General features: G+C 39.3%; 2 protein-coding genes across 2 annotated transcripts; one reads left to right on the forward strand and one right to left on the reverse strand.

Annotated features, from left to right (window-relative positions):
- The first annotated feature begins 166 nt into the window (after nucleotides 1-166).
- On the forward strand, nucleotides 167-3,052 carry LOC107722202 (uncharacterized protein C17orf62 homolog). The gene is made up of 7 exons (XM_016530456.1): nucleotides 167-352; nucleotides 612-699; nucleotides 808-849; nucleotides 958-1,031; nucleotides 1,118-1,214; nucleotides 1,294-1,438; nucleotides 2,111-3,052. Exons 2-7 carry the CDS (start codon nucleotides 612-614, stop codon nucleotides 2,262-2,264), a joined length of 600 nt encoding a protein of 199 aa, XP_016385942.1. The 5' UTR covers nucleotides 167-352; the 3' UTR covers nucleotides 2,265-3,052.
- On the reverse strand, nucleotides 2,981-25,268 carry LOC107722180 (fatty acid synthase-like). Its single transcript, XM_016530432.1, has 39 exons — nucleotides 25,067-25,268; nucleotides 24,291-24,464; nucleotides 23,780-23,980; nucleotides 22,868-22,890; nucleotides 22,451-22,550; nucleotides 21,918-22,033; nucleotides 21,337-21,471; nucleotides 20,782-21,244; nucleotides 19,679-19,866; nucleotides 19,056-19,245; nucleotides 18,785-18,879; nucleotides 18,130-18,264; nucleotides 17,831-18,034; nucleotides 17,542-17,657; nucleotides 17,271-17,446; nucleotides 16,999-17,190; nucleotides 16,762-16,842; nucleotides 16,438-16,623; nucleotides 15,383-15,562; nucleotides 15,099-15,302; nucleotides 14,279-14,592; nucleotides 13,807-14,193; nucleotides 13,456-13,626; nucleotides 12,783-12,898; nucleotides 12,486-12,640; nucleotides 11,899-12,003; nucleotides 11,172-11,291; nucleotides 10,947-11,069; nucleotides 10,614-10,837; nucleotides 10,311-10,512; nucleotides 8,942-9,093; nucleotides 8,762-8,853; nucleotides 8,271-8,668; nucleotides 7,993-8,181; nucleotides 7,541-7,768; nucleotides 6,955-7,166; nucleotides 6,769-6,867; nucleotides 6,351-6,602; nucleotides 2,981-4,586 (listed from the first exon to the last, which is right to left on the reverse strand). The coding sequence occupies exons 1-39, from the start codon at nucleotides 25,266-25,268 to the stop codon at nucleotides 4,449-4,451; spliced, it is 7,038 nt and encodes a 2,345-aa protein (XP_016385918.1). The 3' UTR covers nucleotides 2,981-4,448.

A 25,268-nucleotide genomic window follows, 5' to 3' on the forward strand; every position in this document is an offset into this window, starting at 1 on the left:
TTAATCACGAACTTGTTATTCTTTTCATACATATATTTCAGATTATTCACGAATCACGAGCCACGACACAAGCTCTCTTTGAACTTTAAGAATGAGGTCACAATCGTGCAGGAAGGGGGCGTCTTTTAGAGGGCGGGCTCCTTTAATAGATTTTATCCAATCAGAACGGAAACCGCTGAGCGGAAATCAACGTCATTTGAAGGCGGGGTTATGCGTGTTGCATGATCTACACATTTTATTTCCTTAATCTGTTTTGCCCCAGTTTTCTATTGCAAATTTCCTGAATTTAGATTTGATATATTTTGAAAATAATAAGATTTATTTGTCTGAAAGAGGAACGCGACTTATTAAGGTAAGTAAGATGTCAGATGCTTTCACATGCTGTCAGTTAATGGCAGGACATCTATATGATCACATTAATGAGGGTGTTGTCCTTGTGCCATTTCAAACGTATATGAAACTGATCGGGTTTATTATGATTATATATAGTATGCTGTTCATAAAACACCTTTGTGCAGTATTATGTTATGATGAGTGCAGTGAGGATATCTCCAACTAGATCTTTTATGTGTATTTTTGTGTTCCAAAACATTTGAAATGTATTTTCACAGATGGGTTATATGGTCGTGGAGAAACACACATCTGATCTTCTCCATCTGAAGAGGTCTCCTGGGATTAGATCATGGTCCCTCCTTGTTGGTATGAGATCATTTTTAAAGGGGAATTTGGTGACTAGAAGTGTGTAGTCTAACATGTGCAACATGTGTACAGTATCTTTAAATGTCTTCCTACTTCCTCTTTTTGCAGGAATTGCTTCAGTTGGACTAGCAGCAGCCTATTACAGCGCTGGTGAGAAATGTTTCCTGAATGTCTAATAACCCTGGAAGTGAATAAAACAATGAAAGGAAGGATTTTTGTGATCCGTGTTGCTCATTTAGCTTTGTCCTTTTGTTGTAGACAGCATGTTATGGAAGATGTTCTATGTGACTGGCTGTTTTTTTGTAGCCCTACAGAATATGGAGGAATGGGAGGTGGGAGATGTTTTACACACACTACATCCGTCTTTAAGTGATGTATTCAGCTGTCCTGACTAACAGTCTGTTTCGTTTGTCCTTAGGAGGCAGTATTTGACAAATCTAAGTGTGAAATAGAATTAAAGACGTTTAGTCTCTATACCATGATATTGACTATGTGGAAAAGAGGACATGAGAAAGGTGAGTTTTGTGTCAACTGTTGATATTTGTTTTTGCACTACATGACTGGTCAAGTTAAATGTTGTTTTCTCTGGCTCAGTGGTGTTAGATCTGCGGCACCTGCGGGACGTGAGTGTTCAGGAGGAGAGGGTGAGGTATTTGGGGAAGGGTTACCTGTTGGTGATGCGTCTAGCGACAGGCTTCTCTCACCCTCTTACACAGAGTGCCACGCTGGGCTCACGGAGGTAATTCAAGCTATATATATATATATATATGTATGTGTTATGTTTTTAGATTTTTTAAATGTAATTCATTCCTGAGATCCAGTCTTCAGTGTCACATCATCCTTCAGAAAGCATTCTAACATGTTGGTTTGCTGCTCAAGAAACATTTCATCATTAATGTTGAAAAAAATGGTTGTTCTGCTTAGGGTTTTTTTTTGTGCAAACCGTGATACACTACCACTTAGTTGTTTTGACTAAGTAAGATTTAAAAAGACATCTATAATGATATAAAAGATTTCTATTTCAAAGAAATGTCCTTTTGAATCTTCCATTCAAAGAATCCTGAAAAAATGTCAACATAAATATTAAGCAGCAAAGATGTTTTTCAACATCGATAATAATAAGAACCATTATTAATATTTGACCACCAAATCAGAGTATTAGAATGATTTCTGATGGATCATGTGACACTGAAGACTGGAGTAATGGCTGCTGAATATGCAGCTTTTTAAAAATATATTAAAATAGATGTTATTTTATATTGTAACAATAAATAGCAATATAACAAGTACATATTTATATTAAAAACATCCTATTTTTTATACTAAAATAGTACTTTTCAGGGTACTCAAAGAAGCTTTACAAGAGATAAAAACAGTAAAGTACATTAATACCATTTTTTCTTACATTCAGTGATGTGGAGGCACTTGCTGCACTTCTGAAGCGCTTCTTGGGTCTTGAAGAGTTACAGCAGCGTTTGGCAGAAGAAGAGTTTCCTGATGACGACGACATTGAAGATCTGGGATTGGGCGATAGCAGTGATTCAAAAGATGAAGATGAACTTTAAAAACCTCAGGGATAGATGGAAAATGGTGGAAGACACTGTATCAAGCCTTACATGAAACAACCAAACATTCCAGGCTTACGAACATCCTGATGACAATCTCAAAGCATTATCTGTTAATGTGGCGATGCATTTTCACTTGCATCTTCAAAGAGGCATTACCAGATGACATTCAGTACTTCTGCAAGATTTCTCTGTATACTTTGCTGCGTGCATAACTAATTCAACAGTTTGTGAAATAACCGCATGAAGAATTCCCTTTCTTTGGTCAAAGATCAGGTGGTCATGTGCTCTGATCCTCCATGCACGCCCACTCAAGTTCACACTGTGCCTTTATACACTGCTTGAATGTTAAGCCCTTAGTGGTTTGTGATTTTAATTTTCTTTTTGTAAATGTGTAAATATTATTTTTGATTCGAAATCATTTTATTTTTTAAGACTCTCAAGCAAGAAAAAGAATTTTAAACATGGCAGCTGCTTCGAAATCAATTGTCTTCAAAGGGGATGGTTTTTAAAATTGATGTGGCCACTTTTTTTATTAGATAACGAGTATACTTTGTTACACATTTCACTTTTGTTTATAATAAAATCATTTGATAACATTGGTTTAAACTGGATTATCATAGCTTTTAGTTTAGCTTGGTTGCATAATCATTAAATCTGTAGGACTGGAATATTCAATGTGGTTGGGAAAAAAACAAACCAGTAGAATCTGGATGTGTTATGTTAGTAATAGCTTTTTTTATTGGACTAGTACAATAAATACTGGAAAAATGACAGTAAAAGAAAAATAATTCAATAATAGAAAAACAAACACTATAGCTCTAAACATCGAAAGAAATCACAATTCGTCACCGACTTGAACACTTAAGTCTCAGAAATGTGTAGTGATTTGCTTTCTAACAGGAGACCTTCCTCTGTTGTGACAGAAAGATAAAGTCATTCATCCCCAATTTCACTCCTACACCAAATAACACTTCATTCTGACAAGATTTAGACTAAAATATGATTTGCACTGTATGAACTGAGTTTGTGTTTAATGTGGACCTAGCCACAAAAATTTACTACAACTAATGCCTTAAGTACTAAAGCAGTCAATTAATTACAGATCATTTTGGGAGAACATATACATCTGAGAGACACCTGGAACAAGTCCTCAAAAAGAGGATTAGAAACGTCAATACAATATTAATACTCCAGTTATTGGTCTACAGTTAAGCAGCGAAGCCGCTTGATGATTCACTCTGGATTGCCAAGCATTTCACATCAGTGTCATATTTGCATTTTGTTTTTAGCTTGTGCAATAGTTAGACAATATGTATTTTTTTAAGTAACAAATATTCCATAATTAACTCCTAACTTCAACGTAAACATTAATAAGAAATCAATTAACCAGATCTCATAATGGTTACTCTCATCCAGGAATGTTCTTTTCATACATATCTTCCCTTGTAAATACACATCAATTGCACAATTATTGCAGCATAATTTTGGATGTTCAGCAACAACAAGAGAACCAGCAAATATCATTCAGAGCAGAAAAACAATGCTACAGTAAACATAGGCGATTTTAACTAGTACTGCTAAAGCATCAGTAACCACTCACAATTGGTAAACAACAATCTCAGCTATGTGCGTAACTAGATTCCTGATGTCTAATATGTGGATTCGAATACAGCGAGGCCTTGACTTGCAGTCCGCATCATTAGGTTGGATATAGAAATACGTACGAACATGAATGCAGTTTTGACAGAACCTTTAGCAGACTTACGCAGGTTAGACAGGGTCAGTGATCACTACATCTAGGCACTACTTAGGGTAAATGGCACTTAACTACGCACCCATGCTAGAAATCAGTGATATTTTAGTTTTCACAGCAACGTATGATGATTTATAGAAGACAATGAATAGCTGATTGAATCTTAAACGATAAAGCAAGTAAACAGACATGCGCTTTTGTTCCCAGCGTGGAATATAAACGTTTAAGTGAGAAGTAAAGGGTGATAAGCAGCTAAGATGTCAAGAGAATGAGAAAGATGAGAAGGAAAAGGCTGTCATGTGGGTGAGAGGTACGAAGAAATCACAAACGTGCATGCTTTAATACGCCAGGACACAGTTTTGGTTCGTCAGGTGAAACAACAGAGTAAGGGTGAAAAAAAAGAAGTAAAAGATGTTTGCCAGAAAGGTTCAGCCCTCTCTGGTGCCGACTCTGGGTTCAGCCAGTGAGCTGTGGATGATGCCTGAGATGGACACCACTCCCTCTCCCTCTAGGAAGGTCCGATGGTCTCCCTCGATCACATGAACTGACACCTTCCCATCACACACCTGCAGACACAACCCAATCCAATTATTAACACTGCAGGGATGCATTATGGCAACAAACACAACAGCGAGCTTAAAGGTACAATATGTAAGTTTTCACCGCTAGAGGGCGCGTATTCAAAACAAACAAAGAAACAAAGGCGTAGTTTGATGACGCCGTGACTTGAGTGTGGAATCATGGGAGTTGTCGTCTTCATCCCCACAGCCGACGCAATCCGACGGGACTCAGGCAGAAATCATGTTCATGGATGAGCTAATGTATTAAAGATTTATTAACATCGTAGTATGAAGCAGAGTGAGGCGGAAAGACGTCGAAGCGAAACGAGGCCGCTGAAGCAATTGCTAATGAGAGAGGAGAGTGACACACGGCTCGAAAGCAGCGGAGCTTTTATTATGCCACACTTTAGCGCTTCCGCTCCTTCCGGTCGTGCGTATGTGGGGTAAAGCAGCGCTGGTTTAGATACGTTTGAAAGTTCTGTTATAATGCTACTCTGTGCGGTCGTCACCTGTCTAATAAAACGCACAACATATTAAAGCGTCTTTGGTGTTTCCATGTTTTCTACAAAACAAAACCGGAAATCGAGGGGTTATGACGTCATTGGCAGGCGACACAATGACACTATAGACACAGTCCGTGTCACTAGTTAAAATTGCTTATTTCTCTGGATTTAAACATTCTTCGAAACATTTGGGATAATGTAAGTACACAAGTCAGCAAAATATATAACACTGTTCTAGTGGTTTTTGGATATTTTAATAAAAAAATCTTACATATTGTGCCTTTAAAGTCTTTCTCTCAGCATGATCTCCTTCCCAGATTCAGAAGAACGTCCTGTGCAATTACCTTAACAATGCTTCCTGCACACAGACCAGGACTAGAGCTAGGTCTCAAAGGTACAGAGCCCCGCACATGACATGCAAGAAAAAATAAATAAATCGTGCGCACGATTTACTAATTCGTTCCCTCGATGTACTAAAACGTGCACACGATTACTATTTTGTTCCCTTGATTTGCTAAATCGTGTGCACAATTTACTAATTCATTCTCTCGATTTATAAATCGTGTGCACGATTTAGCAAATCGAGGGAATGAATTTAGTAAATCGTGCGCACAATTTATAAATCGAGGGAACGAAATAGTAAATCGTGCACACGACTTAGCCTACTATTTTTTTCCTGCATGCCATGTGCGGGGCTCCATACAAAGGTGATCACAGTATGAAATGTCTTCAAATTTTGCTTTTTTTCTCACTGGGTCCGAATCTGTTCTTGTTTGTGGAAAACACTGTTGCTGGTAGCTAATATTCTTTTATAATTGTTCTGTTAAAGATTTTATTATGATTGTATTTTCAAAATATAAATAGTACTTTTCAATGTATAAAATATGTATCTTTTTTTTCATTAAATTTACCTAGTAGAATCCGGTTCTTGATTTACCAAAAAACAAAACACAGATTTAACCATTTTCACATAATTATAAAATAGGTTTGTCTAAAAAAAAAAAAAAAAAAAAGAATTCCTGATAGCTTGAAGAACTAGTACCATATAAAAGGTAAAAAAAAAAATTCAGTAATATTACTAAAAATTATGTTTAAAATAAAATATATATTTCAAATAAATGCTGTACCCACAAAAATACTAATTAAAAAAAAAAAAAATCTACTGTGAAAATAAAACCTATGCACCAAATCAGCATATAAGAATGATCTCTGAAGGATCATGTGACACTTAAGACTAGAGTATTATAGTTGTGGTCCATATCTTTACCTCGTGCAGTTTGTAGTCAGATCCTAAACCATCACCGTACTCGCTGCTGGCCTTGGCTCTCAGCAGGGTGACATTGCCGTGATACTTGGAAGTTGGAACATAGCGGTCGGCGGCCTTCAGTTTGTGGTAAAATGTAGAAGCAGCAAAATAGAGCATATCTCGGCTGACATTTTTATGGCTGGATGTGATCAGATCAACAGCCTTGTTCACACGAGCCTCCAGGTCTGACAGAGGTAACAATGTCTCCAACAGCTGTGTGAAAGGTTAAGGATACAGAGACAGCATTAGCTTTAGCACTGAATTAATGTGACTGAACTGTAGTTAAGATACAGTCTATTTAGAAAAGACCATTTTAAATAAATTAAATGGTCAAAAATCTTTTAAAGACTGAACCACAAAGTAACAGTTGTTCACGTACCTTGTTGTACTCAATGCCAGTGAACTGTTGGATAAAAGCACACAGAGCTTCAGTCTCAGCCTCGGACTCTTTTCCAGGGGTCAGTTTGGCTCTGTAACTCTGTCAAAGAAAAAACAAAAATGATGACCATGTGACCTGGCCCACCAAATTTTTCTGTTTTGTGCTTTCTGAGCTCTTTTATGGCACCTGTGTATAAGCTGCCACGTAAGAGTGCGAGCCGTCAAACAGGAAGAGGTATTCCACTGGGCATTTGGCTGCCTGCAGCTGTGAGCACATCTCAAAAGCCACACATGCACCGAACGAGTAACCAGCGATGCTATACGGCCCCTCTGGCTGCACCTGCCTCACGCACTCCACGTAATAAGTGGCAAGACTCTGGATACTGTCTAGAGGAGCGGCTGCAGATGGACAAAACACATAAAACAGAAAAAAATGTAACGGGACTGAATTTGAACAAAAAAAAAAAATAGATAAAATAATCATTAAACAATTAAGTTTTAAACAAATATTACTGATAAAGAAATTAAAACCATATAAAAGGCAAAAACTTCAGTAATATCACATATAGTAATGTTTAAATTAGATATTATTAATTATTCAGAATGCATATATATATATTTTTTTTTTTTCCCCAAGTGTTTACATTTTCACCTAACCACACTGAAAATAAAATGAAGTTAAATTTAATTAAAATAAAAGTCATGTTGAGCGAGTAAACTGCCTTTCACCCAAGTGTAACAGTGAAAAGTGATCCTTGATCTTGTGTTTGTACCTTTGGTGCACTGCAGGCCATAGCACGGCACACTAAGCTTGCTGGTGAGAGTGCGGAAGGCAGCAATAGAGCCCTCGATGGGGTGAACGAGGAATAAGGGCCTTTCGGCACTCTGGACCTCGTTCAGCGGGGCCACTGTGGGGCTGTCTGGGTTCACCAGCATCCGGCTCAGATCTGACTCCAGCAGAGCTTGAGCACCAGATCGCTTTGCAGGAGCAATTCGGGACTCTGAGAGAAACAGAATGAGAGAGATTTAATATATTGATGCATTATTCTCCAAATAATGCAATGTTTCTTACAAAACATGAAATTAGACCTCCTGAATTTATTTTCAGAATTATCTTTTTAGCAACTTCCCAATAGCTTATTCAAGATACGGTGAATAACAAAAAATGTTCTGGAAAAAAACATAAGGGTATCGATATTGGCATTGACACGAATCACATGCTCACCATCTTTCCCTCCTGATTGGCTGGAAAGCTCCCGTAGCTTATTAACGGTTAGCTGTCGGATTTCCCTCATTGCCATGACAATGTCATAGTCCCTCTCCAGTGTCTGTCTAACCTCAACACCCATTAGCGAATCGAGACCCAGATCAGCCAATGAGGCATCGGCATTCAGACTGTTCACATCACGCACACCTGAACAGAAGAGGTGACACTGTAACTTCGAAAAGCATGAAAAAGTGTAGCTTATCAGATGTTTGAATATTTCAGGTCTGAGCTTTTACCCAGAATATGAGCCACAGCCTCCACCAGGTCCCTCTGTCCGCTTCCTTCTCCTTTAGCGACCATCACTTTCTCCGCCAACACAAAGCTGGACATTACAGGCCTCTGCTGGCACAGGAACCTATCCAGTACTTCCAAACAGGAAGACATGCGTTGGGGCAACGTACCACCAATCACAGCATCATTGCCACCCATGGTCTCCAAGACAACACCCACATCTCCAATGGCACCCCACTGGATGGCCAAGCCCGGCAGGTTGTCGTGGCGGCGCTGCTCACACACTCGCTCCATGGTGGAGTTGGCAAAGCCGTAGTTGCTCTGGCCAGCGTTACCTCGGCCACAGCTGACCGATGAGAACACCACAAAGTGCTGAAGTTCTGGGCACTTCTGCCTAGTCACACTGTGGGGAAAAAAGGAGTCATTTATCAAAATTCGCCATAAGCCACAAGTGAACGGCTGAAGAAAGAAGATATTCAATCAAACCATTCCCTACCTGTCAAGATGGATGGTTCCACCGTATTTGGGTCTACTGACGTCAATGAAGTGCTGTGGGGTCAGATTCTCCAGCATGCCATCTTTAAGGACCTAGATGATAGAGAGAAATATCAGTTTTGTATTTGTTCTTACTTTGTCTACAAAGGAAAATGAACTGAAAGCAACAACTGAATGTTACCATGGCAAGGTGGAAGATGCCACCAACTGGACCCAAGCGGCAGGCCTCAGTGATGAGACGCTCCGTCCCTGCCATGGAGCTGACATCACTGGTGGACACAAGAACCTGAATGCCCATGGCCTGCCACTCTCGAATACGCTTGGCTTGATAACCTGTCGAGACAGCAAACGTTTTAGTGTGTTGCCCTAACCAACATCAGTGTTATTTTAGTATTATTTATATACTATTTTCGTATTTATTAATATTTTGAATTAGCTTATTTTTAGTTTTCATTTTAATTTAAGTTTTTAGTAATGTGTTATGGGCTTTTGCATTCTTATTTTTTATATATTTCTATTTATTATCATTTATTTATATTCCAGTTTTAGTCATTTTAGTATTTCAACTTAAACTTATTTTATTTCAATTAGTTGCCAAGGGAACAGTTCCAATTTTCACTTAATTTAATTTAACTAAAATAATTACATTTTTTTATCTAATTTTTATATTTTAGTTTAGTTTAACTTTATTGTCTGTCCAGATTTCCTGAACAGAAATTCATCTTTGACACTGGCATAGAAAATACATCCTAACAAATAATACTACACATTCACATATCCCATTAAAAAAAAAAAAAAATTAATACAATACAATATATATCTATGCCCACACATATGCATACACATGTGTACACACACCTACCCAGAAAGATACCTCATGATAATACCTCAATTAAGAATTTGGTTTAAAACAGTCACCGCCAATGGTACAAATGATCTTTTATATAGGTTCTTTTAGCCAGCGGTATACGCAGCCTGCGCCCTGATTTCCTGAATTTTATTTTAGCTGTATTTGATTTTATATTTAATGAAAATAATTGTAATATTTTTTGTACTTAATGCTTTTGTCCATTTTTTTTACTTTTCTACCTAGCTTTCATTTTTATTTTTTTCAGTATAATTTCTTATGCATTTATTTCAGTATTTTGTCATTTTAGTACTTTAATTTAAACTTATTTTATTTCAGTTAATTGCAAAGACAATGTTTTAAATTTTCAAAATGTTCAAGTTTAAGCTTTTCTATCTAATTATTATATTTTATTTCAGTTTTATTTCAATTAATGAAAATTATTTTTAATAGTTTTTGTTTTAGTAATTGATGTGCTTTTGTCATTTTTATTCATTTTTGATGTGTTTTAATATTTCTATTTTAGCTTTATTTTATACTTATTACTGCTTAGGAAACTAACTGAAATAAATTAAATATAAATATCAAATAAATACGATTTAAATATAACTTCAGTTTTTTATTTAAATTAATTTTGTTTTAGTTAACAACAACACTGACCAACACTGACATGAAAACTGATCAAATCCTAGCGCATCTTTACCGTTGCGGATGCCAGAACGTGACGTCAGCACCAGTTTACGAGCACCTCTCTCAGTGAGCCATTGGGTCAACTCCAACCCGAAACCACCCAGGCCTCCAGTGATGATGTACGAGAGAGAGGCAGGGAAGAAGGTACGGCAGATAGCGGGAATAGAAAGAGGAGAGGCTGCAGGAACAGTGGTGCTTGTCTCCTCTGAACGTACCTGAGAGGTGAAAGGAGAAACAAGCAATTAGTAAAGTATAAGAAATTGGTGATATAAGAACATTTTTAGACAGGTTTATTAAAATTAACCACCGCCCTTACCTGCAGCAGGACTTTGCCGATGTGTTTGCCCTGAGCCATGTAGCGGAAGGCGTCCTCCACCTGGTTCCTCTCAAAGACAGTGGTACGTAATGGCTGAACGACTCCACTGGCGATTCCCTTTTTCAGAAGCTCAGATACCTCCTCCCATTCCCTGTTCCCCTCCTCAAACAAAGCATCCAGCAGGATGCCGTGGAAGGCCACGTTCTTTAGGAACAGAGCCATACCTGAATCAAGAACAATTGGACAAATACATTTAACACATGGAAGTAAGAGAATAATAGATCTAAGACGTTTGTTGATTGATTCAGGAATTGTTGTACATCTGGGATGCACCTAGTGGTGTGTTGTTGGAAAGGTCATATTTGCCGATCTCCAGGAAACGACCATGTCTGGCCAAACAACGCAAGCTGGCCTGCAGCTTCTCTTCAGCAAGGGAGTTTAATACCAAATCAACTCCTGAAAAAACACATACATATGGTGGTTTAATACTTCAATCCTCAGCAATATTTGGTGCAATGCTGCTGTGTATTCAGAGTCACTGCAATATACTCCATTCACCTTTGCCTTGAGTTTGGAGCATTACATGCTGTTCAAACGAGGCGTCTCTAGAATTAGCAAAAGATTCTGCCGTAAGCTGAGGGAATATTTCTTGCAGGTATGCCTTCTTCTCTCCAGACCCTGTATCAAAACAAGATACTCGTCAGCAGTGTTCACAGTTGCTTTAGTCATAGCTTTTTTCTTTTGACAAATAATTTTTTAAAATTTAGTTAATACTCTGCAGTGTCATATTTCATTTTAGCCAATTTCATTCTCACTAAAATAGTATCTAAAAAATAAAATTTAAAAAATAAAATTTAATTTAAGAATTATGAAAAGGTTGAACTGTAAATTCTTTATGCTTTGAATATTCTGTGTTTTAAATTGTGATGCACCAAAATAATTTTTTTTACTAAATAAATAAAGTTTTCTTTTAGCCGAAAACCAAAACCAAGAATTTTTAGTAGTTTGGTAATTGAAGTCTTTATGCTTTTCATATTGTCATGTGCTCAGGTGATTAACTAAAACCAGTCAAAGTAAAGATTTTAGTCTAGTCGCCTCTTGATATTTCAGGCTAAATGTCACTGTTTCAGTCAATAATTTTGGCCTTTCAAAAATGTTTCAGTTGAAACAGAAAATGTATGATTTCTGCTGTTCGGCCCTTAGCAATATTACACATTAAAGGAAAGGTTAAAAAAAATTATAAGAGCTGCATTGAAAGGAAAAAAAAAAAAAAAAAAAAAAAAACAAGGGACAAAATGACGCAGCGGGGAAGCAATCCATCTCAGTGATGAGAGATCACCGCGAGTCAGGACATTCACGTACGCCTGCTCTGTCAACTCCTCGCTAAGATCTAAACATGAATGCACAGAACAGAAGATGATCACAACATGCTCAAAAAACTATCCAATCAGAGTTACAATCTGAAGATGACAACCATTAAATCAAAGTCGCCAAGTTACTGTACTGTTGCTAATATGCTCCTACTATACCAATGGATCATGTGAGCTTCACTGTCTGCAATCCCACTAGTTGCTGTACATTCTGCATTGCCAAAAATCATCATAATTTCTGTCACTGATGTCAATTTACAATTAAATGCATTCATAATTATGTAATATTTACAATGAGAAGTAATAATACCATTAAATAAAAAAATATGATTAATATAAATTAATCAAATATTATTAATAAAAATTATATTAACAAATTACTATAAAGTACTGAAATACATTTACTAATAATACATTTATTCAATTGAATAAAAACAATTATTATTATGAAATAATAATCAATCCTTTATCACTGAAAGTCTTATATGACCTCCTATTTCACCTTGTGTTAACAACTGGTGTCTAAAAACACCCCACTGTCCATCACGGTACACGTTCATGACCAGATCCTTCTTTAGTAATGCCTTCATCTCCTTTTGGGTAGGAACAAGGGAGGGGACTTCAGCGCCTTTACTAAGATTAGAAACAAATGCACACCTATTGGGAAGGAGAAAAAAGACCATGTACATGAATACCACATTTATATCTATACAATTGCATAACTGTAACATCAAAAATATAATGACATAATAGTACAGTAGCATATGTGGAACACTAATTGCACAGGAAGTGGACGGACCGTATACGGTTGCCTCCGGGCTCCTGTCTGAGGCAGTTCACCATTCCCACCACTCCATTATGACCCTTAGTGGCAATGAGCCAGACTGGGATATCAGATGACTCAGCTAAAGTACTCTAACAAGAAAAAGGAATACAGAAAGGGTTATGCATTAGGATTTGTTTAACGAGTCTGCTGTTTGGTTTTAGCATGTTGCTACAGGATTGCCAAGTGTTATTAGTGGCCTTGGCAACACCATTAATGAGTTTGTATGATTAAAGTCGTGATGAAACTGAATTAGTGACTGATATTTTTCTGTATTGTGATGTACATCCGAGTGTAACAGATTATCGGAAAAGAAAAAAAAAAAGAAGGGTGGGGACTTGAGCAAATCTATAGGTTGTTAACTGACACGTGGGTGTTGTACTCAAAATGAATGCATGCTTGCAGTCAATAGTGGAGGGGCAGGGTTTAAACGATTGGAGAAGTTTTGCATACATCACCAGAGAGAAGGCTGTCATTTTCACCAGAAGAACAAGTTACGACATTTTAACATGATTAAACATTATGAGGTCACATTTATTAAAAAATGAGCTCATATACATGGATGAATAATTCACAACAAGATCTATAACAAGCATTTTCAAAACAGATTCATTTCATGTCAGCATTTCATGCTGACTTTAATACTCACCTTTAGAGTCTCCACCCATTTGTAGTCAGTAGGGTCCACAAAAATAAGGATAGGTTGATCCTGAGGGGACTGTGGGCGCCGGTGGCAGAGGAAGAGAGCAGAGCCGTAATAAGACTTTCTCAGCATGACCACATTTAAAGAGGCCTTTTGGAGGAGCTCCTCCCATTCAGTCTGAAAACAAAAAACAATTCTGTTTAGAACCCGAGAACTTTGCAATGGGCCAGACAAAACAAAATGAAAGAACAGACAGAACAATGCCAACTTATTTAATGCTGTTATTTAAATACAACATTGTAATTCAAATGTTGTGGATCTGACAGATTTAGCACTTTAGAGTTTTTAAGCACACACCTGTGTCAACAAACCCTCCTGGTTGTTTTGAGATGTGAGGAAGGCTACCGTCTCACCCAGAGTGTCTCCTCTCAGTAGGGTGTGGATCAAAACAAAACCGCCTTCTCTCGCAGCTGAAGTCAGGTTCTCTATCAGAAGTGCAGGGTTGGCCGTGTGCCCTGTCGCACAGTTACACACAACCAGGTCAGCCCCATCCAGACCACCCGCTGCTGGGCCCTGAAGAGGGTCCCACTGAGAAGATGAGATGCCCTGCTCCTCCAGGGAGCTCTGGTGTGCAGAAAGCTGGTCAATGGAGACGTCTGAAACAGTGTAGTCGAGATGCAACATCGGCTGGATATTGAGGAGACCAACAGTTCGAGAAAACACACGACCGTCTGCAGCTAGAGCCTGAAGGAGAAGAATACATGTTGAAAATTTCAAGCGTGTCATCCACCTCTGCCTATTTTCATCCTAAATAATCTATTCACCATACCTCCACAACTTTGAGTTTTCCAGGAGTGCTGTTCTCAAGGGCCGTGTCCAAGCAGTGACGTAGCGCCTGGGAGTCCAGCAGGCCATTGAGCAGAGGGTCCTGCAGCAGACAGTCTCTCTCCTTCTCCACCGTCTGTTCCAGCTCAGAGCGCAGGTTTCCGTTCAGCTCCAGTCCGCACAGCACAGAGAGCAGCCGCAACAGGCCTTTCTCCACCTCCGCTCCAATCAGCTGGCCCTCGGTCGCACCTTCTAACCCAGGGATGGAGATCTTCACTCCCTGATTGGCCAGCTTCCTCTGCAGACGCTGTACTAGACCTGCACATAAAACATGGGGAAAGTAAGTACAGTTCCACAGAAATAGAGGAAAATACCCCAAAAAATTTAAACTGGGGACAAAAATGAAATAATTTTAGGTCCATCTAATTTTAATAATACTATGAATATAAAATATTAAATTGATCAAGTGACAGAATTTTTTTCGTAACATTCATGAAAAAAAATGTATCAACTGTTTTCAACAATGATAATAATAAGAAATGTTTCTAGCACACCAAATCAGCATATTGGAATGATTTCTGAAGGATCATGTGACACTGAAGACTGGAGTAACGGCTGCCGAAAATTCAGCTTTGCATCATAAGAATAAATTACATTCCACAATATATTAAAAAAGAAAACTGTTCTTTTAAACTGTAATATTTCACAATTTTACTGATCAAATAAATGAAGCCTTGGTGTGCATGAGACTTCTTTCAAAAAAAAAAAAAAAATATAAAAAACCTAATGCTGCAGTTCTCAATGATGTAAAAGTCAGAACATGCCTTTGCAATGTCTCAGTTGGTCTCCAAGTTTTTCATTGGTTCTCAGGCAATCGGAGTCCACATAGGGAACAAAGACAAACTCCTCCAAAGTGGGCGGAGTCTGCTGCTGCTGGCGACGGGGTGCTACGGTGGTGTGAAGCCCACAGATCTGAACTCCTCCAGCTGTTATGTTGTCAAGGCAATGGTTGACATGAATGTCCACAGCTGATGAGAAGACATTTTGGTCAGATACTTTTCAAATGAAATCAGGTTACATCAGACTTCAGCTAGTTGGTGTCTAATACCTTTCTGGCCATCTGCATACTCGTTTACCCTCTCCTCATGAAGTTTGGGGTCCACATACACAGAGCGTATGCGAGTGGGCAGTCTCAAGCTGCGTCCAGGCAGCCCCACTACGATCATTTGCAGCATGGTGTCTAGAAACGTCACCCAGTTACCTGTCCAGTGAAGCTTTCCATAGTCACCTGGATGAACCAGAGTACAAAGAGCTCAGGATTGGAGAAATCATGTTTTTGACCACAACAATCTATGTTTTAGCCAATATTATCTCCACAATATAAGTTTAAAGGGGTCATATGATGCGATTTCAATTTTTCCTTTCTCTTTGGAGTGTTACAAGCTCTTGGTGCATAAAGAAGATCTGTAAAGTTGCAAAGACTAAAGTCTCAAATCCAAAGAGATATTCTTTATAAAAGTTAAGAGTCAACCACGCCTACCTAAAACGGCTCGTTCTAACACGCCCCCACATACCTACGTCACTATCTGGGAAGATTTGCATAACGCCGCCCAAATGTTCACGCAAAGAAAGAAGGCGTAACTTTTATTCTCGCTGTAGTATTGTTGCCGCCGCCGCCATGTCGTGAAGGCACTGTGTGTTTCGTTGTGAAAGCGAAACAACTTTGTTTGGCCTTCCAAAAGAGGACGATATCGCTTCCGTCATGCCTGGAGCTGATCCATGCTGGTCGCTGAGGATCTGCTTTCACCGTGGACGAAGCGGAGTCCAGCCCGGGGTCGTCACATGTGGTTGCCGCAGGCATCACAATATGGTAAGGGGAGTAACATTTCCGTCACACGCTTGAGGAATTCGGCCAATCACAACGCACTGGATAGCTGGCCAATCACAACACACCTCGCTTTTTCAGAACGATGAGCTTTGTAAAAATCAACGCGTTTCAGAAAGGCGGGGCATAGAGGAGAAAGAATAATGTACAGTATGTGGAAAATAATGTTTTTTGAACCTTAAACCGCATAAACACATTTCATTACACCAAATACACAAAGTAATGTTCTTTTTAGCAGCATCATATGAACCCTTTAAGATGCATTTGATGGGAATTACCAGCGTTGTTAGACTCCAGGATCCCCTGGAAAGTCTTGCCGTAGTCATATCCACGCAGACGCAGCTCTTTGTAGATGTCCCCGGCTTTCAAAAGCAGTTTAGAATCTTCCTTGTCTACAGCCATTGGTTTATTCAGCTCAGCATGGAAAGCATCAAGTCCAGCATCCTCCAAGACACTCACCTTACCTGAGACCACCAAGGATATCAGAGTGTGATCATGAGTCTTAAATACAATATTTGTCAATTTACAAATATCCTGTTTTACTCAAAAATGTCATAGTGAAAGCAGTTGTGAATGATGTCTCATGATGACTGGAAACTCACCACTGACGGCCAGATTTCCATTCTCCGACACCTCAAAATGGTTAGTGGCGGGCATGAGTCGCACCTCAAGCTGGACAGACCCTGTGATGCAGAGCGCAAGACAATTTGGTTAGCACTAAGCCACATCGACTAGAAGTTTGCAATTACAAGAGTCATCACTGTGAGATATAATGTGACAACTGCTAGAAAATACTGAAGAATTCCAGTCTTACAGTACAAAGAAAACAAATATTTTACCTGTCTTGGGTAGGATGGTGGCTCTATGGATGGTGACGTCTTCAAATGTAACAGGTGTGTGCTCCATGACTGCACCAAGAGATCTCATCAGAGTCCTCCAGGCCAGAACCAGGTATCCTGTGGCCGGGTACAGCACCCGACCATCAATGCAATGACCAATCATGTAGTAATCAGGAGACTCTGGATTCATATCTGCACAAAACATTCAAAATTAAGCATGATATGACAGCAAAGATGAGAAAAACACTAATTTCAACGTCACAACTACCCACCAATATTGTACACAATGGCTGAGGTGGATCCCCCTGAGCCAGCAGGGAAGTCCTCCACCTTGGGCACGTCCCAGACCTGGGAATGATCCCACTGAATGTGAGGGGAGATGAGAGGGGTCCCAGTCGGAACAGGGTATTCAACAGCTGGATACAATTTATTACTGTCCACGTTAATTCTGCAAATGCAAGAGTGTGCATCAATCATTTAACATTGCAAATGCTGACAATTTCAGGTCAAAACAGCTAGGAAGTGAAGAGTATAAAAACCAACCCATTCATGTAGCTCTTGCCCACATGAGAGAGGAAGAACTCCAGATTGTTGGCATGTCCTCTTTTCATTAGGGGAAGGATGGAGCAGGTAGGTTTTAAGCTCCGTTTCAGGATGGCCTGAAGATGAAACAAGGGTACATTAATAATAGAAATGGATCTACATGTGAATCTTCAAGACATGTATATTAGGGGTTTAGACTTTGATAAATTGATTTATGTGATGCAAAACAATTTAAACAAAATAGTTCAAATTAATAATAAAAAAAATTATAATAATACTTCCCTGTTACCTGCAGCAAAGCATGTGGGGCAATTTCTACTACCACAGCATTATCTGGCACAAATCTCAGTCCCTCCTGAAAGAGGACAGGACTGACCAAGTTATTGACATGGTACTCTGCAGATGAGTAGAGTGCCAGTGGGCTCTCCCAGTCTGCCTGCCGGATGGACGTGCTGATCCAACGTGCTGAACGAGGCCTTGGGTTCTTTATTACCTACAAGAACATGTACAGGAAGTCAGTGTCTGAGGTTTTGAGGTGCTAATGGCCACCAGAGGGCACTGTGACACTGCAATGCCTCACCAACTCACCTTCTGCAGTGCAGCCAGAAGGGCTGGAGCAATAGCGGCCATGTAATAGGAATGGAAAGCCACACCAGCACTGCGCACTTCTTTGGCAAACACACCGCTCTCTTTCAGCTGGGCAACAAACTTGCTGACAGAGTCCTGCATAACCAAACACTTACTGTTAGGTACTAGTGTGCATGCTTTCATTTTATATGTTTCAAAAATTTTATACATTTTCAATAACTGAATTTAAATAATGCAACTCCTTCATTTAAAACAAAAAAAGTAATTTCCACAAAATATTTGGCAGCAACCAAATCAGCATATTAGATCGATTTCTGAAGGATCATGTGACACTGAAGACTGGAGTTAATGCTGAAAATTTAACTTTGCCATCATCGGAAAAAAAGTACATTTTAAAATATATATTAAAAAATAAATAAATAAATAAATATTATTTTTAATTAATTCATAATATTATTTCACAATATTACTCTTTGTACTGTATTTTTAATTAAATAAATGTAGCCTTAATGAGCATAAGAGACTTATTTCAATATTCAATATATATATATATATATATATATATATATACACGCATACACACATTTTTGTTTTTACTGTAGTTTTTTTAAATACTGAAATTAAGGTGATTTTATTTCTTAGCATGTATATATACCCGAGGGCCTGAGATGGTCACTGTGTCCTCAGAATTGTGACAAGCAGGAACGACACCCTGTGGACATTGAGCTTTGCATTCTTCCCACGTTAAGCCTGAGGGGGAATATGATGGGAGGGTTGGTAAAAGGAACCAGAGGAAAGCTTGCTAAAAAATTTATAGCACACATTGCTGAACAAAAGACTAGGCAAATGCCCCATGGTGAGATGCTTTGCACTTTACGTCCGAGTAATGAAGTAAAGCCTGTGAAGGCATCTGCTGTTACACTAACCCACTGCAGCCATGCCCCCCGGGGGCAGGCTGGCTTCTTTAATACAGCGTCCTCTCCAGTAAGCAGCTAGAATGGTCTCACTGTGGCTCAGGGAGCTGTCGGCATAGCCACACGCTAGCTCTCCCACAGAGTGGCCCACGATCCCATCAGGCTGAAGACCCATCTTCTGCAACATGTCAATCTGGGCGACCTGGAAAATTGAGGTGGTGAAAGACAGCCAGCCATGGAAATAGCATTCATATCAAACCTATCTACTATCAAAAATTATTAGTTATTTTGTCTCATAACTGATTGTGATGTGACAAGTTTGAATATGCAAGTGTGCCAGTTCCACAGGAAAAAGCGGTTTGTTTGAGCAGAAAGTAAGTCACACAGGTTTGAACATGCAGGTTAAGTACAAATTGAAGGAACTGTCATTTTTTGATCTCTTTATGAGACAGACGGAGCAACTGTTGAAATCATGACTGATTGTGCCTCTGTATTGCAACATTTGGCAGGCCTACTGTATATCAGTTCCAAAGTTGACAGGGGTCATTTTTTCATTGAGAAACTCTGCTGATGTCAATCCTGCTCCAGTCACACTGGCACTGTACATGGTATCTCTAGAGCTGAGGGAGACTGACCTGGATGGCTGCAAGACCAACAAATGCTTGCACAGTGTCTTCAAAAGTGCTCTCATCAGCGTCCATGAGCAAGCGAGACACACACAACCCAGTGTGCTTTAGAGCCACATCCGAACGCAGGATCGACTCCCGGAATTCTGGCAGCTGCATCAGGGTACGGCCCATTCCAGCCCACTGTGTGCCCATACCTGTCAGGAGACAGATACAAACAAAGACAGGACACAGAAATAAAAACCCAGCCAATGTGATCATGTCTAGAGACTTTCCATTATATTGACTGACTCGGTCAAGAGGTTTATATCAGATATTTTCCTGTATTATTTATTTAATAAAAAATGAATATGTATATATTTTGTATACAATAACAATAATAATAAAAATAACAATATCAATAACAACAACAACAACAATAATAATAATAAGATTCCACAAAAATATAAAAAATATTAAGCATCAACATCGTTAATAAGAAGAAATGTTATTTGTGCACCAAATCAGCATATCAGAATGACTTCTGAAGGATCATGTGACACTGAAGACTGGAGTAATGACTGCTGAAAATTCAGCTTTGCCATCACAGGAATAAATTACATTTTAAAAGAAAAATAGTTATTGTAAATTATAATAATATTTCACAATATTATATTTTTACAGCCTTTAACAGCATAAAATCTTTCTGACCCGAATGGTAGTGTATATATAATACTCGATATTTTTTATTATTATAAAAATTTAATTAATTGTGATTTCTTTTTTAAACCTACCATTACCTTAATCTGTTCATTTTTGCTGCAGTGCCTTTAACAAATGCTTTTGCATGTAAAATGAGCAAAAAATGCTTTGATCCGCTTACAAACCTTCCCTCAATTTACTTTTATTGTTCTTTTTGTGTTTAGGACTAATTAGTATCTAATAGTACCAGCTTTCTTGTTTTTATTTCACCATGACAGCATCAGAAAATAGTTTTTCAGCTTGGTTCCAATAAAAGCTCTTTCTGTTTCTATAAGTTACAGTATGTATTTTATGGTACATCAAGTTCTCTTAGCACAAAAAGGTTGAGGGAAATAAGATTTGTTCACCATGAAAAATAAATGCCCCCTCACCTGAACAAATGTACCAGAGCGGTTTGGGTGTGGGCTGGGCTTGCTGAACCTCTGTAAGCTCTCCCTGTGCTCCGATCAGTGCATAGCCCCTGTACGGCATGCCTGCCGTTGGAACTCCAGACACATCATTCAGAAGAGACAGGTAGCTTGGGTTATCCTTATGCTGCTGGGCGTTGTTGAGGAGGGAAGTGACCGCCTCCTCAGTGCGACCAGAGGCCTGCAGGAGTCTGGGGACTGAAGGTTGTGCAGACTGAGCCAGCGTTTTTTTATCATGTGGACGTAGGATAACATGGACATTTGAGCCTCCGAAGCCAAATGAGTTGATGCCCACGATGCCACCACGGACAGTTATGGGCTCCGACACCACATGCACCCGGCCGTCTGTCAGAGCAGGAATGTCAGGGTTTGGATCGTGGAAATGGATGTTGGGAGCCCAGACGCCATGTTCCAGAGACAAAACCACCTGATCACATGCAACATGAGTTACTTGATTTACTTCACATTTTGGATGTGGGATTCAGCTTTCAGATTTTTAAAGAAAATCAGTTTATCTACCTTGGCAAGAGCCGCCAATCCAGAGGCAGGCTCTGGGTGTCCCATGTTGGATTTGGTAGAGCCAATCAGAAGAGGATCCCTCTGTGACTGACAGAATACACTCACAATGCCATTCACTTCCTGAGGATCCCCAACCTGTAAGAGTTATTTTCAATATACACATAACAAGCTGAAAAACTATTGCTCAATGACTGCATTCACATACACAAGAATATGATGTATATTTAAGTTATATTTAATGTTTTACATTAACAAAAAAACTTTTTTTAAATTTCCTCCATTTCCACCAATTGATTTTTGGGTTGCAAACCTTTAAGAAATGTCCCATTTGCATGTGAATTGGGACTCCTTTTGCTTTTTTATTATTATTTTGTATTTTATTGTTTATTGTATTATTGTAGTATTTTTTTTATTCTTTTATTTAATATTCATTTACTTGTTTATTTATTGGAATACAGACCTTAATTGGAAAATGGTGTGCATGTAATCATGGCCATTATAAATCCGGCACATATCAAACCCATTCTTCTTTCCAAATAAATCTCTTTTTTAAGTATGCATGTAATTTCACAGTGACTGACCTTAGTACCGGTGCCGTGGGCCTCGATGTACTCCACCTGCTCAGGTGATATGTTGGCCTCCTGGTAAAGGGAACGGACCAGGCGCTGCTGCATCTCACCTGATGGGAATGTCACCCCTGAGAAAAGAGGAGACATACCACATTCCAGAATATGAGCAGATTTACACGGAGCAGTTCTGACATATGCCTTTCTGGAACGCACATGTGAGCTACACCATGGATTCTTCTGTACTCAATGTAGCAGCACAAGACGCGCAATAGGAACTAGAGGGGCCTGATATCAGACGTATGCCAGAGATTTCAAATACCTTCAGCCCTCACGATCAGCCAAGTGTCATGTTTAAAAACACTGGCGTGTAAATTGTGGCAGGAGGCACTGGGGGAAAGGCCAGCATCTACGACACGTATAGTGCCAGCATTCACAGTAATGCCAGGCTTCCAGAGCGAGTAAGCAGGTATTAACTGAGTTGATGTCACTCATGCTAGAGGATTTGAGACAGATTTGATGTTTGTGGGTGGGAGGGATGGGTTTACCTTGCTCTTTGTAGCCGTCCGTGTTACTGCCTGTGTTGAGAACTGTGGCGTAGATTCTCTTGGCCATTGACTTCTTGGTCAAGAGTACTGCGACAGCAGCCTCTGATGCAATTAGCATATTACTACTTAAAACCTTTATTGTTGCATAGAGCATGCTGCTTAAAATACTATTTATTCAGTATGAACACTTAGAAGGCCATATTCTTATAATTGTTATGCAATGATTGATGCTTATAGAACCAGATTCCTTTAATATCGTTCTGAGAAAAGCTGTAGACCAGGGGTGGGGAACCTTTTTTCTATCAAGGGCCATTTACATTTTTGTAACATCCTTTAAGGGCTACTGCCTGTGTTGAGAACTGTGGCGTAGATTCTCTTGGCCATTGACTTCTTGGTCAAGAGTACTGCGACAGCAGCCTCTGAGCGACAATAGCCATTTCCTAGAGGGTAAAACAAAAAAAACTTTGTGCAGTACACAAATTTTTCCCAATTTATGGAATACTACTTTTGTACAGTATTTAGCAAATCGCATAGCGTTGGGTATTATATCAAAAATGCAATGTGCTCAACTCAGGGTTATTATAGTTAACTACAACTAAAATTAAAACCACAAAAAACAATTTTTTTTTGTTATTTTAGTTAACATTCCTTATTTTAATTCAGTTTAACTTGATGTAATACGTGCATGTTTCGCGTTCACGCTGACTGTGACAAGGGCAGGCAAACCCATTTTATATTATTATATATTATCTATAATATTATATTTCTATAATATTATATTTCTATTTTTATTATATTTTTTGTCATTTTCTATCACAGGAAAAATAACTGCTGTCTAGCTTCCCCCCCGAAGAAGGAGGGGGGATTTTGAATTGACTGATGGGCCGGATCAAACTGTCTCGCGGGCCGCATACGGCCCGGGGGCCGGACGTTCCCCACCCCTGATTTACAAAAAGCGCGACATTCTGCATCTACTTTTCTTTTCTTGCCTGTAGCCATGATGCTTATCAGTGATGACAACCGCGAACTTTACGTGCATGTTTCGCGTTCACGCTGACTGTGACAAGGGCAGGCAAACCTATTTTATATTATTATATATTATCTATAATATTATATATCTATAATATTATATTTCTATTTTTATTATATTTTTTGTCATTTTCTATCACAGGAAAAATAACTGCTGTCTAGCTTCCCCCCCGAAGAAGGAGGGGGGATTTTGAATTGACTGATGGGCCGGATCAAACTGTCTCGCGGGCCGCATACGGCCCGGAGGCCGGACGTTCCCCACCCCTGCTGTAGACGTTACAGTGATCTAAGTAATCTCACCTGAGGCATCAAATGACTTGCATGTTCCTTCAGGACTGAGCATGCCCAGTTTCATGAACTGCACTGAGGTGTTGGGCTTGAGCAGCAGGTTGACTCCGCCCACAAGAGCTGCATCACATTGGCCATGGCGAATAGCATTGAAGGCATTCTCCAGAGCCAGCAGACTAGATGAGCATGCTGTGTCAATGGCTGTACTCGGACCTGAATGTTCGTAGTACATCAAACACAACAGTTAATGGCTGATCACATTTAACGATTCTTGCATAAAGTGATTTAAATAATCCATCTCAACTGGTTGCACCACTCTAACGTGATAGTACGACTCAAGATACACCAGTGAAAGACGTGACTGTGTAATGAGTCACTTATTCAAATCACCTCAGAGGACACATCACACCATACAGAAAGAATGAGGACACAGTCTTTCAAAACAAAGGTTCTGACAACTCAGTTCTGTCCTACAATGTGCACGAGCATCGAGTCAGTAATTAAACTTGTTATGTTTGCATACCATTGAAATCAAAGTAGTAAGACAAGCGGTTGGCAAACATGGCCCGCTGGCATCCTGTCATGCTGTATCCCAGCAGCTCCTCTGGGTCTTTACTGAAGGCCTCTCCTGCCTCTGAGCCACTTACTCCAATGTAGACGCCAGTCTTGCTGCCACGCATAGACACCGGGTTTATGCCTAAAGGGAAAAAAAAATCGACATGTTTTATTTTCACAAAGTCAGAAAAGAAAAAAAATTCAAATTAGGTTTAAAAAATGAAATAAAAATGAAAAATCTGTTAACATAATATAATTGCTCAAGAGACCATTCTTATTATTATCAATGTTAAAAACAGTTGTGCTGCTTAATATTCTTGCGGACACTGTGATAGACATTTTTCAGGATTCTTTGATGATTAGAAAGTCAAAAAGAACAGCATTTATTTAAGAGAAATCTTTAACATTATAACTGTAAAAGACCTGACTCACAAGAATAATTCGTTTTGTTTGTGATATTATTTTTTCCCTCCTGCGTGTTACAGAAAACTGTCTCGATGTTATATGCCTGAAATTCCACCTTTACTACGCCAGTCTGCATCTGGTTAAACTACAGATCCAGAACTGACACGATTAATAATATGCACGCTTACCTGGATGTGGGTACAGTTTAACGCTGTGTTTCTCGCAGATCCTTTGGGATAGAGTCGACTTTATTCCTCGTAATCTTTGTCGGCTACCGGTACAGAATGGCGAGTTTCGTGATCCCCCCCCCTCCCCCTTTGGCCAAGCCCTAGAAATTACTCTCGCCCTTCTGGGTCCCTGTGTCTGTTTCATTTAAATGTCTGACATCCTCGGTGGCCACGCCACATGGGCTGACAGTTTGGCTGTGAGGTGCAGTCCAATGAGAGAGGAGGCTGGGCTGTAGACGCAGCCAGTGATGGGCTGATTTCCTACCGCCGCAGAGAAAAAATGCTTCTAAAAAGACCGGGTTACTGAAGTTCAT

This window comes from Sinocyclocheilus rhinocerous, unplaced genomic scaffold (assembly GCF_001515625.1).
Source record: "Sinocyclocheilus rhinocerous isolate Xijiao unplaced genomic scaffold, SAMN03320098_v1.1 scaffold334, whole genome shotgun sequence".
NCBI lineage: Eukaryota > Metazoa > Chordata > Actinopteri > Cypriniformes > Cyprinidae > Sinocyclocheilus > Sinocyclocheilus rhinocerous.

Bases quoted from the DNA above. Each gene is read 5' to 3' on its own strand.
- LOC107722202 (XM_016530456.1), top strand. From the start codon at position 612: ATGGGTTATATGGTCGTGGAGAAACACACATCTGATCTTCTCCATCTG. The intron at 700-807 runs GTATGAGATCAT...CTCTTTTTGCAG, and splicing joins ATCATGGTCCCTCCTTGTTG to GAATTGCTTCAGTTGGACTA. The intron at 1,032-1,117 runs GTGGGAGATGTT...GTTTGTCCTTAG, and splicing joins AGAATATGGAGGAATGGGAG to GAGGCAGTATTTGACAAATC.
- LOC107722180 (XM_016530432.1), bottom strand. From the start codon at position 25,268: ATGAACTTCAGTAACCCGGTCTTTTTAGAAGCATTTTTTCTCTGCGGC. The intron at 14,194-14,278 runs GTATGGTGAATA...CTTCTCCTTCAG, and splicing joins GAAAACTCAAAGTTGTGGAG to GCTCTAGCTGCAGACGGTCG. The intron at 6,603-6,768 runs GTACGTGAACAA...CCTTTCACACAG, and splicing joins CTGGCATTGAGTACAACAAG to CTGTTGGAGACATTGTTACC.